Source organism: Trachurus japonicus, chromosome 12 (genome assembly GCF_045865225.1).
Source record: "Trachurus japonicus isolate A0001 chromosome 12, Traja_1.0".
In the NCBI taxonomy this organism is placed as follows: domain Eukaryota; kingdom Metazoa; phylum Chordata; class Actinopteri; order Carangiformes; family Carangidae; genus Trachurus; species Trachurus japonicus.
In genome coordinates, this window is record NC_140918.1 from 17926915 (window position 1) to 17946847 (window position 19933).

The 19933-nt window shown below is 41.9% G+C and overlaps 1 protein-coding gene across 1 annotated transcript; it reads right to left on the reverse strand.

Moving 5' to 3' along the window:
- Window positions 1–1747: 1747 nt before the first annotated feature.
- On the reverse strand, window positions 1748–19304 carry slc71a2a (solute carrier family 71 member 2a). The gene is made up of 12 exons (XM_085793665.1): window positions 18992–19304; window positions 15221–15319; window positions 12959–13021; window positions 10580–10707; window positions 10345–10459; window positions 7908–8126; window positions 7216–7329; window positions 6564–6635; window positions 5947–6059; window positions 5073–5170; window positions 4801–4964; window positions 1748–3400 (listed from the first exon to the last, which is right to left on the reverse strand). Exons 1-12 carry the CDS (start codon window positions 19064–19066, stop codon window positions 3146–3148), a joined length of 1515 nt encoding a protein of 504 aa, XP_085649791.1. The 5' UTR covers window positions 19067–19304; the 3' UTR covers window positions 1748–3145.
- Window positions 19305–19933: the final 629 nt, after the last annotated feature.

A 19933-nucleotide genomic window follows, 5' to 3' on the forward strand; every position in this document is an offset into this window, starting at 1 on the left:
ATGTACAGACATCCAATCCATGTACACTATTTACACTCGTTGAACCAAATCGTCAAGTCAGTAAGTATTAAACTGCATTAAACATTAATATCCTACCTATGTTGTGTTTTTAGAGGATTTGCTCATGTACACATCATATCCTGGCAAAAGAAACCAGAATGATCACACATCTTGGTTTTCAGAGGTCTCAATTATGTGATTTCAAAAGAAACTATAACCAAACTAAGGAAGAAGCAGAAAATCTCAAATGACGATGGCGGCAAAAACAGGCGCCTTTGCCATTTTGGTAAATGGATAAGACTTAATAAAGCAATGGATGAGATTAGATGAAAGCTTTAAATTAATCTAATCCAGCACCATTCAAAATGTGTTTAAAAAAGAAAAAGAAGAAGAAAAAAATATATATAAATGAACTGCAGGGATACGAGTGAGTATATTTTCTTCTTTCTATTCATTTAAACATCACAAACCAAATGTGAGCACAGAACAAAATGAAAGTGTGCAAAGTGTGAAGGAAACTGTTTCTAAGAGTGATGTGAAGGAACAGGACCAGCAGAAGTGGAACGATTGTCAGACAGTGGTGTAGGTTGGTTTAGCTGCACGGGGGGAACTGAACCCACTGAGCTCCACTGGACTAAACTATGACGGAAACCTTATAAGCCACCACATACGAGTCAGTCCCACGCTTCACCTGCATAATATAGAATATTCACATAGCTTTACATCTTTAAGGTCATAAATTAAATAACTATATACACTGTGCCAGGTATATACTCTGCGGCATTTGCTTCTAAATTTACTCCTAAAAATCCCTGTGTGATGCTTCAAGTATGTGTTAAATCACAGGAACATCACCGCTGTCAGGGAAAAACCTCACACGTAACTGTTCAGCTGACCTCAGTGTTTTTCTAATGATGCGGCGAATGACTTATAACATAACTGACCAGCTGATGTCACAGTACTATATAAAGGAAACATGAGACTTTTTAGAGAGTGTACAAGGGTCCAAGCATTTATACGACTTGGAATCGAAGGCACACTGAAATCAGAAATCCACGGTGTCATGCTCCCACCTAGTCGACTTTTTAAACCTACATTCTGGAGAGGCACTATATGATAGCATGACACCATGTAAAGCCAAGTTATGTTATGGATTAAGTCTATGAGTTAAAGGGATAGTTCAACATTTTGGCAAATTCGCCTATTGCCATAATCCCTGTAGTCATAGGTTAATTACCTTTAATTGTCAGTGCAGACTGTTTTTCGATCGGCGGGGCAGAAACGCAAGCTGCTCAGTTAATGCAATTGAGGTGAACGGTACTTTCGACTTTCCCTCATCAAACTCATCAAATACACAATCCAACAACTCCAAAACGCTCTGGTGGACAAGTTGTGACCTGCACATTCACCACACTATGGGATAATAATGGAACGTTAAGAGACAGAGTTGTTTTCAAGGCAAATGTGTAGCCGGAACTACATCCCAGACACGGCTGCTGAGCAGAGTGATTTCAGAAGTGATTTCGGAGTGATTTCGGAAGTAGTTCCGAGTATTTGCTTCATGTGTCGTAATGTTACATAATTATACGTTATTATTTCATAATGTGGTGAATGTGCAGGTCACAAGGCAAAAAGTACCGTTTGCCTCCATTGTGTTAGCTGAGCAGCTTGCGTCTCTGCCCCGCTGATCTAAAAACAACATGCACCGACAATTAAAGGTAATGAACCTGTAACAGGCGAATTTGTCAAAATGTTGAACTATCCCTTTAAAGTTTTCAGAGTTTTGATATTACAAAACATAGGGGGGATGTGCAGTGCGTGCACACAAACATCTGGTGACAATTACTGAATGTACTGCTGAGCAAAGAGCAACATTCTGTCAAAGTGCCAACAAGTTTGGTACGAAACATCTGGAGCACACAACATCAAATCTGCTGTTATTCTACGAATCCATCGGTGACCTGGAGCTAAATCAGTGGCATTAATCAAAAGTGTATGACAGTGGATAATTAACACCAAAATCTGTGACATTTGAAGAATGTAATCCTGAGACTCCAAATACCAGTTATTGTTGGACTTGCACCAAATCAGTCATCTATTGTGAGATTAATATTTGTCTAGTATTTAACCTGCAAGGCTCACATTTCTTCTTCCAACAGTCTGAGCTGCAGAGCCGGCTCACTGAAGTTCAAAAATAACAACATGAGCACCCCCTTCTGGTTCCGACATGTTAAATACTGAGGTTTCCCCGCTGCCAGCAGCCAGCAGCACATTCATAAAGTGACTTTGATATAAAACTGAAAAAAATATTAAATTAGTAAATTACAGTTCAAGAGAAAAGTTGGCCCAGAAAATGACTATGATATGAAAATACTGATTATAATTGATATTCGGACATATTGGTTTTCAGGTAGTTGACTCATCTCTCAGGTATTCACATTCATGCCTTAGCATTGATCCCTTGTAGAAAGTAAGATGCTGTACAAAAACAATAAAAATCCCTTCACCCTGGTAAACAGAAAAAGTATTAACAGAAAAAAAAGTTATTCTACAGGTAAAAATCAACACTGATGTTTTGGCTGCTGTAAATATGCTGCAGACATGTTTTCATTGTATAAATACCAATAAGAAACCAAATGGAACATTAAAATACGGCTTCACCATGTTACAGCTGAAGGTAAAAACACCTTTCTTGTTTATCACAAAAAACAATCAACGACTTCAAGCTTTAAGATGAACGACAATCCCTCCATGAAACCTTAGAGATACTTGTGTGGACACTAGTGTTATGGGGAGTTCACCCCAAAACCGCCACCATTCACTTCCATTAATAGACAGTTGGTCTTTCGGTTTCAGCTTCAACTGTGCTCCTCTGTTGGGCCCCATCAACTATATGTCAGTCAAACAATGACATCTTATTTGCAGCTCTTTGCTCCTGCGCCCTCATTAAAGAACCATCCCTATTGATCGCACACAAGATGTTACTTTCTCTGCTCCTCCGGCTGGAAAAGACTCTAAAAGTAAACATAGTCCAACCAAGTGGCAAATACGTCACTGGTTCTTTTTTTTTCTTCTTTTTTTTTTTAGCAAAATGTCAATCAGTAAAACCTCGATGTTATCCCCGCCCTCTGTGGCTCTTCAACCCTCAAACAATACTGTCCTGCAGCAGTGGCTCAATGTCCTCGAAAGTGGCGGTGGGAGGGGCCTCCTCGTCGCTGCCTGGGAGGGGAGCCATGGAGGGTATTGACTCTTTGCTGTCCGGGTGGGGCTTGGTGCTGAGGGACAGCTGGGAGGCAGAGGAGGAGCAGGAGGGTTTCTCTGGGATGAAGAGAGCGACGATGAAGGCGACGACCACCGTGCACGCCCCCAACAGGAAGGGAGGGCCGGGGATGAGTGCTCGCTGAGAGAGAGAGGGGGACAGAACAGTTTAAAGATAATCAATCACATTGCTCCTATTTGGTTTCTCATTCTTCCCACACAGAAAAAAACTATAGGTTTTAATATATGTGACATACATAAAATTGGCCGTTTTCATATATACGCATATATGCTAAAATATATGCTGCATATATGCACAGATAAACTGCATATAGGTTTCGTATATGCGCACATATCCTCAGTGCATATATCCTCATGAGGATATATGCGCATATATGAAACCTATATGCAGTTTATCTGCTGCATATATGCACCATATATTTTAGCATATATGCATATATATGAAAACGGCCAATTTTATGTATGTCACATATATTCAAACCTATATTAAAACCTATAGGTTTTTTCTGTGTGGGTTTTTTCAATTAACACAGATCAGATATAAAAAACAAGAACCAGCTGCTGCTGGAAAAGCTACTAAAGGCTGCTCGATGATGTAATGAGTGAATCAGCATACTGTCGCGACCACACGCCACCCTGGTAAGTAAAGTTTTACGTAGAGTAGAGTCTGGTGGGATTCACTGCCATATCGCCCAATGTTTGACTCACCGGCTGCTTCACGCTCACTACCTGTAACTTGGTCCGCGAGGCCTTCCTGGCAGACCGGCGTCCTGCTTCAGCGGCACCGGGCCGGCCACCTGCTCCAGCGTCCTGCGTGTGTCGACCTCCGTCCGTCGTCACGCGGTCGTGGCTTTGTCAGTTCATTTGTGTTTAGACGAGACAATAACTAAAACGATAATTCACTCTTGAGGTGGAGGGGGTCCTTCCTATTGTCAACTCCCTTCTTCTCCTTGGGGCGGCAGCCTCATCTGTCCACGAGACTCCTCTTTGGCGTTTTCCCAGACTGCCTTGCTCCTTCCGCTCACGTCAGACTTAAGCGGCCAGGTAACCAGGCAACCAATCAAACATTACACAGTATGGCAGCCCCCCCCCCCTTCTCAAACCTACGGAAGTGACCCCGACAATACTGTATGTATGATGTCACAGTGCCATTATGTGGATTCTGCCTAATGTCACTTAGTGTTTGCTCTCCTCCTCTCTGTGCTCACGTATTTAATATTTTACCATAATACAGCTGAATTGTTCTCCTCTTGTCAGTGTGAGTCACTGAGACTTCATGGTAACTCGCTGTCGTTGCCAGGCAAACACATAAATTAAAGACAAAGAGTGTGCTGTGTTTCAGCTACATTTACTTGTAGTGGCTCTGAATGGATTATGCAAGAGCAAAGACCGATGGAGATTAAATCAGTCAGCCAGTGACATTCATGTTCTGTGTGGTCCAACCAAAAATATAGATCTGCTGTTGGTGCAATTGGTCCAAACATCACAATATGTGTCACTGGTGGTTGTTGGTGCAAGTACCTCAGTGGGACTGTGCAGAGGCAGCGGGTCAATGCTGAAGTCTCCCTGGATGGGGTCCATGGTGTTGAGCTCAACATTGAATAGGAAGAAGATGAATCCATAGAGAGCTGGACCCAGACCATTACACAGACCTCTGATCCCTGTGATCATCCCCTGGACCACACCTGCAGGGGACAGACACAGACCAGCTTTATAAAACATTATAAACATTATAGCTTTAACTGGAGGAGAGGAGAGGAGAGGAGAGGAGAGGAGAGGAGAGGAGAGGTCACCTTGTTTATCTGGATCAGCAGACTGTGAAACCAGAGCAGAAACAGCTGGGAAGGTGATGGAGGACATCGCTGCTACAGCACCAGCTGCCCACATCATCCTGTTAACACACACAAACACAAAGTACATACATAAGTATATATACGTATATAGTATATACACACATACATACATAGCACCTTTCAAGGTCACAAAGTGCTTCACAGGCATCATAGATCACAGACGGAGGAATAAGACCCAAGTAAAAGGATGTTATATGTTAGGACATAAAAGAGGTAAAAAGGGTAAAAATTAGAGATGCACCGATCCAATACCTGGATCAGATATCGGCTCAGATACTGACTAATTGGCTGGATCGGATATCGGATGAATGAGGTCGATCCAGCATTCCGATCCAGTCATTTCTTTTTTTATTAATGTCATACACAGCAATACAGTTACAGCGATCTAGTGTTATTTATTTCTTTTTGCTGCTAATGTGTAAAAAAGCGGAAATAATTAAAGTAATGGCAAACAAACACTGCATATCTCCAAAATCAGGCGGGTTTCCAGGATGCCAAGTTGCCTACTCATTTTAATGTAACAACTGCCGATGAGAACCGGTGTCAAAAAGGAAAAAAGGAGGGAAAAAAAATCGATCACGGACTTTCATGATCGATTACCATGGCAACGAACGAAGCTTCGAAGCTTCGAATTTTTTGGGTCAGCCCTAGCCTGAGCTTAACAAAATTCCTCAATACAAGCGCAAGCACAGAGCAGAAGAGAAATGAGCCGGTGAGGAACAAAGAGAAACAGAAAGACTGGAAGAAGAGATCATCAAATGGAAACAGGGAGCAGGTGAAGAACAGGAATATAAGACGGAAACAGTGATCTCACCATGGCTCTGATCCAAAGCCGTACCAGGCCAGCTGAAGGATTTGGAAGCCCAATCCCAACAGAACAGTGTTCTTATTACCCAGAGTTCTCATCAGGAGAGTGAGGAAGAGAGTCTGAAGAGAAGGAGGGAGGGGGAGAATACCTCATTTGACATTTGTAAATGTGTGCAATTTATTCACATTCACCATCATGATAAGTAGTTAAAGTAATATGACTATATTTAAAGCAGAAGTAAGCGGAATATTTGTGTTAATCTAAGTCTTAAATAGTTGTATCTTCCGACAGCAATCACTTATATAGAGTGTTTGGTCTGAAACACGGGTCTGTCAGTCACTCTGCTCTGCTCTGAGCCCAGGAGAAAACTTTCCTTGTATCCTACAACCTTTATCCAATGAGGAGAGAGAACGGCATAAAGGGGCAGTCCTCTCTGTGTGTGCAGTCAAGGGATGCGTGTGAATGTGGTGACATAGGGACTCCATCTGCTGACAAGAAGTTAGCGAAAACGACCGGATCGCTTACTTCTGCTTTAATTGTCTGTGTCATTTCACACTTTATTTTTAAGATTCAGATTTGTGGCACTGGAAATGATCAGTGTCTAGATAAACTTCATGTGTTACCTGTGCTACGATGGACAGAATGCCCACCACTCCGATGAAAACAGCAATGGTGGTCGAGGAGAAATTAATGACCTAGGGGAACAGAGATAAATCATTATAATTATTATTGTTGTGTTACTTTTTGCATTAATATCAACATTAACATTTAACACTGAACATGTTTATGAGTGAGATCCACATTATGACCATGTGTCGAACAGTCACGAACATTGAGGGTCTGTGTTCTTGTGAAAGGCACACATCTGGTGACTTGAGAATAAATTTAGAGCAAAACTTTAAATTGTGCATATAAGATGATATCATCAGCATACCAATGGAAATGACCATGATCAGTGATTAACTTAGGATATTATATAGCTATATTAAACAATAGCTGGGAGCTCCACCACCTCTAAAGAGGAAGAAATGTCCACACACTGGTAAATGCTCCCCAAAAGTTTAGCTCCACCACCTCTACCAGGAAGATGGTTGAAGCAACTGTCCCAGTAAAAATATTTAACTAGAACTGTTCCAACAAAGTTCAACCTCTGTACACATGCACACAAAGGTTTAATCAGAGAGCATAGATTTCAGACAGTGGAGTTCTAATAACAGGATGGTTGTAATAATGTCAGTAACAGTATAAGCTGCTTTAGCCAGAGGTGTAGCTCACCTGTCTTAGGTAGAGGAAGAAACTGGAGTACTGCCCAGCCTCAGGTAGGTAAGACAGGAACACAGTGATACAGATCAATAAAACAGTCGGGTCCTGACCCACTTTCCTCAGTGACTGGAGAGAGAGAGAGAGAGAGAGAGATAGAGAGACGGACTGAGAGGCAGGTAATACATCACAGAGCATTTAGCAGGGTTGCTACACATTTGAAATTTCCAAATTCCATACTTTTTCCAGACTTCTCGGTAAAAACATTACAATAATTTGTGACATTTGTGCAAGTAGATGTGTATCATGTAATTAAATCATGCAATTAATCGTTTGTTTTTATTATTACGAATTTGTGTGTCATTATCTCACCAAATAATTTCCAGGAGATTGTAGCTAATAGTGCATACAAAATAATTAACCCAAATAACTTCACATAAGACCAAACCCAGATAAGTATTAAGATAAATATATTTCCATACAATAGTTTCCATTTTCCATACATTTCCAGACCTGGAATACATTTATATCAAGGCTCTGTCAAACACAATCACACACACCAACACACACACAGTTCCTCAATATCAGTGCTCAGTGAAAGATGTGATGTGTCTGTCTGACTTCATGGAACTACAAAACATATCCGTCTGGTATGAATTCATTATTCAACCAACAGACCAATCAGACATATACAATTAGTAACTTACAGTGAAGGGGTCAGCCTGTTCCCAGGATATGGGTGCCCCCCAGGTGTTGAGCCTCATCTTGTCTGGCAGAGACTCTGGCATGGCCAGCAGGATGAAGCAGATGTCTGCCAGGGCGATCAGCGTGGCCACCAGAACCACCAAGTTGTCCCCATACCAGGCCGACAGGTAGGCCCCGATGGCCGGGCTCGTCACCAGGCTGGCTGCAAAGGTGGCCGACACCTAGAGAGACAGGACAGAGACAAAGACAGGACAGAGAGATGGAGAGAGTCAGATGAGATTCATTTTAATGGTACAGAGACATCAAACTGATTTGTAAGGTTCTGTTTCATTTGAACCAATCACAAGTTATGAAGAGTCAGCCAAGCCTGCAGCTCTGTTCAGCTGTAATGTCAACTTGCTACAGTGGTTGTAATGGCTCAGCTAATAGGCTCATGTTTAACAGATATACAATACAGACTTCTGTCCCATCACAGGACGGGCCAAAGTCCGATTGGAGACCTGCGTGCCTTCACACAATGTGCCAAAGAGTGTTCATTTACATCAAGATGATTGTTCTGTCGCCTTGTATGATTGCGATTATTGGAAAATCAGCTGTAAATGTAATAAATAATGTAAAGAATACCATTGAGGCATTTTACACAAGCTAAGACCAAGACATGGGCCTGATATAGAAGAGGAAATTTGTTCACTAGAGGAAACAAGACAAAAAAGCCAGACAGAAACTGTTTTCATGCCAGGCCAGTGGGGCAGTTTTGTAAATTATGTAAATAACATATTTTGCATCATATTAAGAGCCCTGACTCTAACTATGACCTCAAAGAACAGTTGTATAGTGTCTAAAAATAAGTTTATAATACGTTTCTGTGTGTTTAAAACACATTTTCTGTTTTTTACTGTATTTTTCTTCCTTTTTCTGACCATATATCTTTTTCTACATTCATATGACACCACTACAGAATGAATATTCTGAAAGCCCAGGTTGCCTTGAAAAAAACGGATGTCAATTAGTTGATTGTGCATAACAGGGCCGAGGTTTTACAAGCATTACTACACAACATTTGCTAATTAGCAATAAACACAAATGTCATCATTAGGGTCATTAAATTACTGGGTCAGTTGAAACTTTATATTTTGAAACTGAAGCTTGTCCACAGGGGGGAGGTGTGTTCTGAATATTACGAAGTTTAAATGTGTGACTGTGAGCCATCCAGCTGATCTTTTGGCTGCTATTTGTGAATATTTTTCCTCCGAAGCTGTTATTGACGCTGCTACACATGTATGTTTTTTACTTAATGTTAGTCTTGAATCATTCCTACAGTGACATGAAAGTTGTTGTATTTCAAGGTGAGTCAAACACACTTTGTCATAATTAGTGTGACTGCTGAAGCAGTCACACTATTGTTCTTCTGTTTGGCCATTTTCTTCCGCCTTTTTACGGTCTTCTTCTAGTCCTTCATACTTTGTGCTATTTCAACAATTCATATATCAAAACGTGCAGCTTTTTTTGAACTTTATCGGCATTACTTTTCTCTTTTTAACTATTTATACTTTTTCAAATATTTAACTTTTTCACAAAAAATCTCACATTCATCAAAGTCTCAACCTCTCTTCTTCACAACTCCACTGTAGTGTAGGGGTTAGGGTGGATGCTTGCCAACCCTAAGGTCACTGGTTTGAATCCAAGGGAAGAATTCTTGTTATGTTATGTTGAATTCTGCTCTCCTCCCCCGCCTTCAATTGGTTACAGGTGTTTGTTATCTCCTTGATTACTCATACCAGTTTGCAGCACATCATCACATTACGATGAATGACAACAGTCTTGAAAGCAGTGTGCTCTCTGTAGCCGAGTGGCAGAGTAAAGGTTTAGTGATCATATGGTCATGGGTTCGATTCCTGCCTCAGTCTTTTCACTTCATTGCTTGACTTTTGATTCCAATTATTCAGCTGTCATTGGACAGTCTTTGATTCCTCATAGTATAAAGCTCATTGTAACTCAGGTTCTCTGTGGCCATATGGTTAGTGCTCAGCCTGAAATTCACAGACATTTTCATTCTAAGTCATTCAAGCTTGACTCTCAAGCTTTCTTGATGTTGACAGTGTGCAGATCATTAACAGACAACAGTCTCTGCAACTGTGTGTGCACTGTGGCCTAGAGGCAGAGTGGAAGTCTAATGACCATGAGGATGTGGGTTCGGTTCTGACCTTGGTCAAACATTTGTATGGTGATCACTGCTTGCACTATTTGCTAATTCTGCAACAGCGTTCAGTTGCTGTCAGCAGTCACACCATTTCCATTCTTGGAAATGCTTTTTCTAGTTTGTCAATTGCTCTGAATACAAGTTATTTAATAAGGTATTTAAGGATCCACCACCACTGGTATGTTTTTCAGTTTTCATATATTTCTGTAAGTTCAGACATATTGAACAAGAGGCCTCACCAGACCGTAGGCTGTACTCCTCTCTCTTTCTGTTGTCACATCAGCAACATAGGCGAAGATGACGGAGAAGGTGACAGAGAAAGCTCCAGACATGGAGATCATGGCGAAGTACCACCTAGAGGATGAGCAGGTGTGAAGACAAACATTGGACAACTTGAGTTCTCTCTCTTTTCAACCTACAATGAACCTGTAACATGATGACTGTATCTGCATTAACATCAGCAGGGAGTCTTACCAAGGGCTGAGCCTCATCAACGGGATTGGAGCGCAGGTGAAGAAGACGGTGACCAGCAGGAAGGAGCGCCGGCCCCACACGTCCGACAGTGCACCAATCAGAGGAGCCGACATGAACGACAGCAGGCCCTGGACACGAGGAGATGAAATTAGAAACAATAGAAACTAGGGGTGTCACGATTTCGATTTTTTATCGAAATCGATCGAAATTACGTCACGATCTCGAGCATCGAAGTCAAAGAGAGGATCGACGATCCTCCCCCGCAAAGCTACAACTGCCCGTTATCCCCATTGCGCACCAAGCGTCTTGTCAGTCACTGGTCCGAGTTCTCCTTTACTTTTTATTTCGAGACAACACTCATTCTCTCTCTCTCTCTCTCTCTCTCTCTCTCTCTCTCTCTCTCTCTCTCTCTCTCTCTCTTTTTTTTTTTTTTACGGCGGTGTCAGCTGATGTGCACGTCTGCAGCAACCCAAACAAATGCACATGTTGACTGGCTCTATTCCAGCCACGTGATTGGTTCGGCACGGCGCAACTCTCAATATCATTGGCTATTTGCCAAAACATGGATGAATGAAAACTATCGACCACGTCTCATATTTCTATCGAAGAAAAGTTTTTTCACAATTTATAGCGTTTTATCACCCAGCCCTGGTGGGCTACTGTCCCTCCGACCTGGGAAACAGGAGGGAGACGCAGCTCTAACTACACAACACCGACACGCACTGAGAGCCGCATGTTGCAGAGACGTTATAAGATTAAAAAAAAAAAAAAACCCGCAAATAATAAGCCGACGAAAAGGTGCAACTTGCCACTTTTTGTCGATGTATTATTTGCGGGGGCTTTCAGGGATCTGGTGACGGTGGAGGATCCGGGACTGATTGACTGTGGGCACCGCCAGTCTGATCAGGTCCTGATCATCAGGTCCATGGCAGCACAGCAGCTGCAGCTCTGCCCCGCTGTCACATGACTCTCCATATCAGCGCAATCTCGTTTACATTAAGCCGACATCAGGAGAATAATGAGACACGACGGTAAATTAATAAAAATAAAATTATGATAATGTACAGATATAAATATATTTGTTTAAAAACCTTGGGGGCAATTTTGGCCCCTGGATCATGATTTTTGGGGGCATGTTACCTTTACATTGTAAAGAAATTATTTAAATGTGACCATTAGTGCCTAATGTGATACATTATGGAAATTGCATCACTTATATGTAGCCCGTCTTTTGAAATAAGATTTACTGTACAAAATTTGATGAATAAAACCAATGATCGTAGACTAGACTAGTCTGAAAATAGCATAGGCGTCTGTGCTGTAAGAAAAAGAAAAGAAATCGAGAATCGAATCGAATCGTGACCCTAAAATCGAAAATCAAATCGAATCGAGGATTTGGAGAATCGTGACACCCCTAATAGAAACGCTCCATGGAGACAAGAACAAGATCCCATATGGATACAAGACAACCTTATGACCCCCACCATCCTCACCAACTAGCAGATTTATAATTAACACCATTTCCTCTTCCAATGTATTCATGCAAAGGTAACAAAACCAACCCAAAACTTGAAGGAGAAGTGTTGTTTTTTACAATCTGGACCTTATTTCTGGCATAAAATGCGCTCGTTTACTCCCCCATATAACTTTGGTGTCATTAGGATCCTTCAGACAATATTTAGATCCATTCAAGATCTGTGTATATCAACATAGTGGGAGTGATCAGGGTACCAAAATGCAGCCTCTAAATAACACATCATCTGCTGCAAAACTGGTTCATTTCACCAACATGTTGTTATGTTTCACTAGTGCTGTTCCCCAGTCTGGAGTTTCCTGTAACCATCATCCAAACAGCTCACTCACTCTTCGTCTATCTTCGTCTATATCATTCATATAATACAGCTGGCTTAACAGTATTGTTCTGTATATTCTGCATTGCTGCTCTCAGGTCAGTGAAAGATACATCACCATTTATCACGGTCAATCACTTCAATCACTGTCTATCACGTTCAAACGCGGTCAGAAAAGTTTCTGCTTTCCACCTCCACACACACCTGAGGCTCATCACGCTCTTCCCTCTATCAACTTCACCAACAAAATACCCCACCTGGTGGTCAAAACACAAAACTAAAAGCTAAATGGCTCCAACAATCTGTTTTATGTGCATTTCTCCACATCTCCAGGCAGCAGGGGGATGTATGGACGAATGAACGAGCAGAATAAGATGCAAAACAAGATGCTCAGTGCCAGACCTTCGGTCTTATCTAGTGTTGCTATCGACTTTGCTCAAATGGCAGCACAGAAATGATGGTGGGAGCCAAAATCAGTGGGTTACTCTCCCTGACCGTGGTGTTATCTCTGGTTATCTACGGTTCTTACCTTCACACCCTGAATGAGTCCATTCATCAGGAACGTGTGCTGTGGAAACGTCTCGTGTAACACCTACAAAAACAGAAAACATTTAGAAAATCTGAACAAAAAACAGAAAGATGCAAACTACCATATTTCTCCTGCTTCAGTGAGCAAGGTTAAGCTTTGATGTTTTCTGTCTTATTTAAAGGTTTAACATGGTCAATGCTTATTAAAACCTATATTTAAAAAAAAATACACTCACAGGGCATTTAGAGGGGTGCAGAACACAAGTAAGTATTTATTTAATTTAAGAAATTTTGACGGTTCGACAACGACTTCCAGTTTACATCGTACCAGCCAGTAGCCGTCACTTCTCACTGTGTTGCTAAGCCTTCTCCCGGTCGTGTGCATTTGTTTCAAAGAAGCCTTTTATAATCAATCAGTGGATCGATGGATTATCATAAAAATGTTATACAATGTGTGTATTTGTGTAGTCGTATCTCTCATTAACAGGAGATTGCGGTTTGTGTCGCGGACCCACTAAGACGAGAGCAGTGACACCAGGTCAGAGGCTCTGATCATGCAGGTTTGGTTTTACTACTTCTTGGCCACATGTCAGTGAACCACCTGCTCAGTCAGACATGACAGTAACCTCTCCTCCTCAAGACTTGAAATATGTCATTTCACTCCATTTGGCTTCAAAAGGAGAAAAACATATTCTGATATCTGATTAGATCATTAGGTTGAAATTAGGGCTGGGAATCAACAGAGATATTACCAAGATTCTTGTGTCTCGATACGATATTATGGTGATATATAGCACTATGCTGAGACGCGCTAAAGGTAGAGACATACAGTACGTTCATTTCTCCTTTCTACTGTAGTATGTTGTGGGACACTCATTGAAACTATCTGAGTCTGTCAGTGTGAAAAAATGCAGGTTTATAGGGCGAACTTTGATGGGAGCCACTTGCCCGGTTGAAGAGCGTTAGCTGGGCTGCAGGCTGCCTGCCCGGCTCAATACTGCAGCCACCTCAATAAAAGCAGGGCTCCAGACTGCGACTAAATGGTCGCATTTTGCGACTAAAATTTGATACAGTGCGAGTAAATTTTTCATCTACTCGCGCATGTGCGACCAGTAAATTTGCAGATTTTTTTTTTTTTTTTTAATGACTAATGTGTGAAAAGAATAGTGTGTTTCTCTTCTCTACATCTCGGAGGAGACGTCTTTCCGCAGCGCAGCCCCGTGTGAAACAGCAGGAGACACACAGACCGGTGACCTGCATGTGTGTGTGTGCGCTGTGTCACCTGCATTTTTTTTTTTTTTTTTCGACGGCTCGCTACAAACCTTAAACATCCCATAATATGCTCACGCTCTCAGCAGCGGTACTCAAATGGTCACAAGGCAACGAAGCAGGTTGACTCGCGCTGCAGAACGCGCTGCACAGACTAGGCTCGGAAATGATTGATTGATTGTTGATCGATAGATCCTTTTTTTTTTTTTGGGCCGTGAGGAGGAGGTTGGGGGGGGGGGGTGTCGACGAGTTTGATGCCAAGGAGTCCGTGCACATGTGGCTCAGTCAGGGTCAGCAGACAAGGAGGCCAACAAGGCCTACACAGGCACCTTATCCCCAATGGGGGGGGGGGGTCTGTTCTAGGATGAGTTTACCACAAGTGGTGTGTCTACTTGTTCTGTTATTGGTCAGTGCAGCCTAAACATTAACTTTATATTTTCAATATTTAGACTATTGCACAATAAAATGTGAATTTAAAACATTATAGTTTATGCATTTATGCAGTATTTATCAGTAATACAGTGAAAATTAGAGGAAATGTGCAAATTTACTTTGCAAGTCGATTTCGGTGTGCGCCCCTAAATTTTCTGCTTGCGCTCCTAAAATTTTAAGTTAGGGGCCACTGTGCTCCTAGTCAAAAAAGTTAGTCTGGAGCCCTGAAAAGTATTATCCATCACTCACGTATACAGAAAAACATATGAAAACAGGGCCCAGGTTTTAAAAAAACAAAGTTTCCCTCTAATCTACTTGCTTTTTAGCGTCCTCTCACAGTTCACCTAGTACTCACTAAGTAGGTTAGTGACACACTGATTTTAATGGAACAGTACACTGATGACAGTGAGCTGGGGATGAGTCTGTAAAAGGACACTGCTGAAAGGATGACAGGTCGGCCAATGAATCATTCATTTGTCTTTGTTCAATCTGGTCATCTAGCTAGAATAGTTTGTACAAACCCATTTAACAGCTTAGTTACTAAAATTGCTTTGTCACTTACAGTGAGCATGGGTGTGGTGAGCAAACCCCATGCGAAGAACTCCAGGAAGATCACCACCACTGCATGATACACGCTGGGCCTGCCGATACCCTGCTGGAGCGGAAACACACACACAAACACACACATTTCATTAGTTTAATAACTGGCTTGTTCGTAAAATTTTGTGAAAATGAACAACAACAAAAAAAAATGGTGGAGGAGCCTTTAACCTCCAGGACCAGACTGCCTCATCTCTGATCATTTTCTATATTGCTAGTCAGGTTTTAGATTGATCTCCTTCTCCTTCTCCCAGGCTGTGGTGTGTTTTTGTCTCCTGTGGCTCTGACATCTGAAATATAATCTGTCTGTTTCATCATGTCCACTGGTCCACACTGTGTTTAATGCATTATTCACAGGTTAAGACCACGGTTACAACAAATCACACTTCAACAGATTTTACCCCTGCAAGGGGTGAAAACATTGTGATCCCTTCTCACAGACCTCAGCAGTGTAAAAATGACTCAAACTTGGTGAGGCCGGACGCCTGCATGGGAAAAATGTGTGAGCCAAAAGGTTTTGGTTTGGTCCCAGCATAGATTACAACCAAGATTACAAAATACAGCCTTTAAATGATTACACTATACAACTACAACTGCCAAACTACAAACTAGAAAATAAAACCATTTTCTCACAGCTTAATATTTTGGTCAATTAAAATACAGCAGCATTACATTAAATCTAAAATACCAGAGCCATAAAATATCTTGTTTTTGCTTTTATTTTTCCCTATTCTTTTCCTGCTTTATCCTTTTCTATTTAAAGGACAGCAGTCTGTCTGCAGACTGGAAGAGACAGACTGCAACTTGGGAACATAAATGCAAGCTATCCAAATCAAACAGACCCACATGAAATGTCAAAATGAGATGATGAAAAATAAAGTTTTGAACTGTTTTCTCTATGATCTGATTTCATGAATGCCCATAAATAGAAACAATACAATAACATTATATAGTGATAGATGACCAGACTGACAAATTAATAGCTGTTTCTAAATGCCTCCTCTTGCTGATGCTGAGTGAATATTGTGAATGCTGTGATACATTAATGCTTTATTTGTGATGACAGATTTGTTTTAATAAGTACAATCACTCCAGGAAGGGTTATCAGCCATGTGTTGGTGCTCCTGTTAGCACTGGAGCTAAAAACAATACGGAAATTTTAATTTTCAGAGTTCCACGAGCCCCCCTCTATTCCACATGTTTGAAAGTCCCACACTGAAGACATCTTCATGTTCATAATTAATGCTTAAAGGTCCCATATTATGAAAAACAGTTTTTTTCTGGTCTCTACATACATAAACTGATCCTCCCTGAGCCTACCAACTCCTAGAATGAGGAAAGCAAACGGGTCCTGCATCGACTCTGCAGCCCACCGACTGGTAAAACGGTGCTCATACAGGCTGTTCAGACTCAGCTCCTGTGGTGATGTCACGATGGGAGTGAGGCCGGCCCCTCAGCGCGATAAAACACCTACCACGTCTATTTCTATGGCTGCAGTGCACAGCAAGAAACTCCTGAGCTAAATTGATGAAATACCAACCAATTGTAAGTCATAAAGTGGTAATAATCTTTGCCGTGTTCAGTAACCATGTTACTTAAAGGTGCAGGCACAGAAACAGCTTGTTCTCAGTAGAGCTCATTTGAGCGACTTTTAGACAGCCGACATTCAGGACCACGGATCAGTTTGGGGCAATACATTTCGAATACAGTTTAGTTGGACGTCTGACAGCTGAGTGAAATTGAGTAAAAAGAGTATAATATGGGATCTTTAATGCTCTATTGAATGTCTGTGACTGGCTGGTGCCGATCAGCAGCACAGTCCTCTATCGGCGATTGAAAGGATCGTCGACAATGTTTTTTTTTTCTTGCTGTTATAAAACACACACGCTGCTACAGCTGTGCAGCTCTACATCCATTGAGCTGTGGCTCAGCTGATCGGTGCTCAGATGGAGGTTAGATCTTCACATGTTGAACTTCTTTTGTACAAAGTGCAGCCAAACACCAGGCTGAAGAGAGAGGAACAGCAGAGCTCCTCTGACAGCTCAGTCAGCTGCAGGTGAACCGGCTGGAGAGCACAGCGACGTCCTTTATTTTATTTTTTTTAAATATACTTTTTAAAAAGTTTAAACATCATCACGTTGCACCCTCTTCTTCTTTGTTTAATGACATGAGTGGAGCGCCACAAACTGTTTCTCAAGGAGCTTCATTTCTAATGTTTGACGACCTCATTTCGATGAGCATCTACTGACATTACCATCATGGATGCAGTTGCAAACAGAAATGCAGTTTTTATTTACATGTTCCAGTGTTTAATGACAACAAATGGCTCTTCTTCTTGATACACTGTATGCTGCCACTTCTATAGCAGGACTTTCCACTGTCACCTGCTGCCAAATTGCAGACATTACTCTTATTTACTGGAAATCCAGTTCTGATTTGCCACTTGAAAACAGTGACTGCACAGCACAACATTTATAGACTACTGTACGGGAATTGATTTCTGGAAAAACTGCCATTTAAGTGTGAAACATATTAGGGCCGTTGCTAGGAATTCTGGGCCCCCTGAAAGTATACTAAAGTGGGCCCCTGCCCCCTGACTTTTCCACTTTTTCTCTTTGACTACGTATATTATCATTTTTTATTTAGCCTACTTTGTTTTGATGCTAATGCAGCATTACTATTCTATTAGTCAGGGTCTCATGCAGAATAAATCAGTCATACAAAGATTAGACTACTAGGCTTTTTTGTGGGCCCTACTGGGCGCTGGGCCCCTAGAATTATCATCACCTTTCTCCCCAACGGCCCATATGGTACAATACAGATGCTCAATCTAGTATCAGAGGCATTTTTATTATGAGCATGAACTTTACAATTTACCCAGAAAATCCATCATCAGGGTCAGGATCTGTTGGGCTGAAAACGCACGACACAAATATAAAGGACATTTTCGTGTTTGTTTTGGAATAATGTAAAGTGTTGGTGATGAAGCAGCCATGGAGGCAGTCTGCCTGCCCTGAGCCCTCCCATGTATTTCAGGCAGAGAGCTGTTACGTAACAGATAATGGCTCCATCCTGACCACATCAGCATCCTCACACTAAGCCGAGCTGCTGTCGTGGGGCCGGCCCACGGTAAAGCCGCTCTGCTCTGCTCTGCTCTGCTCTGGCTCCATTACACCGCACACTCATCCACGCAGCAAACAATGCCATTTTGTACCAGACCGGCTCAGTTCGGGCCCATTTTACCTCCACTCACTGACTCATTTATTCATTTATTTTACCGTCGGTGACATTTTATCAATTCAATTTTTATCGCTGGTATAAAAACAACAGACCCAATAGGAAACGTCAACAGACAAAATCAGCTGTGCACTTTCCCAACGATGCTGTTGTGTCCTATGTTACAGTGAAAGTAGAAATGTCCGTTGATCCATAAGTCATGCGTTGTGTGATGATACCCTGTTATGTCACCCACACACACGCACGCATACACGCACACTGAGCGTTTTCCCCCCAATACAAAATACATTACAGACTATATTAATTTGATAATGAATCCTGAGATGATACGACGGTCATTGAATCTAACACAGCCCACACAGTTAAAGAATGAATGAACGGATGAACACACAACGGCCTGGATAACAGAGGCTGACAACAGCAGCGACAACAACATCAATCTGTGTATTTATATCATCTAATCAAACGGGAGTAAAATGGCGGGCTGTCCACCCACCGCGCCTCCGTCCTTCATGATGATCTTCTTGACCAGCACCACCCGGCCGGGGGCCGCCGCGGGCTCCGCCGGCATCTCCTCACACCTGCCGTGCTTCACGAAGCAGCCATGCCGCGTAGATATCCGCGGTTCTCCGACTTCTTCCAGGATGTCTCCTTGTTTAGCCCAGAAGAGGCTAATAATACCGAGTGAAAGGATGAAAAACAAAATGTGCTCCCTCCGTGACGGATGTAAATCCACAACCTGTCCCCGCAGACTGTCCGTCAGGTCGTCGGTAGTTCGCAGCTCGCACGGTACGGACACTGACACCGTCAAGTTATTAGACTGAGTCGGCGGAGGACTTCCTGTTTCTTTTCACAACAAAATCGTCATTTGTGCTACGCCACGACGTCCCTGAACTGACATCAGACTCCGCAGGTTTTACCCATGGATGTATTATATTATAGACCCATGGTTTCACCCAGCCAATCGTTATTTACACAGACAATATGGATATTAATATGAATTTAGGTGAACTAAGAGAAACCCCAGCACATTACCGCGGTAAAGTGAGCCGCTGTTTGCGAGTCAGCCGTTGATTTTCGTTGCGCCCGAACTAGAGTAACTACGGTAGGCTGAGCAAAGTGAAGGTCCTGAAAGATACATAAAGCCTACGTGCGTTTACTGGAGAAATGTGGAGAAAAATCACATCCAAGATGAGTCAAGTTATATTAGTTATATGTTATATATATTATATATTATTGGTTATATTTCACTGCCTTAATGTAGAGAAAAATCGGGTTAAAACCACCCTCATGATTAATTCTATTTACATGTGCTCCTCATTTCTTTTGCATATTGTTCCTGGGGTCTTACTCTACTTCTGCTATCATTTTGGTGGCATTTTACTGTAGCAATGTGGAGAAAAATCATTTAAAAAATCCCACCCATAATGACTCAACT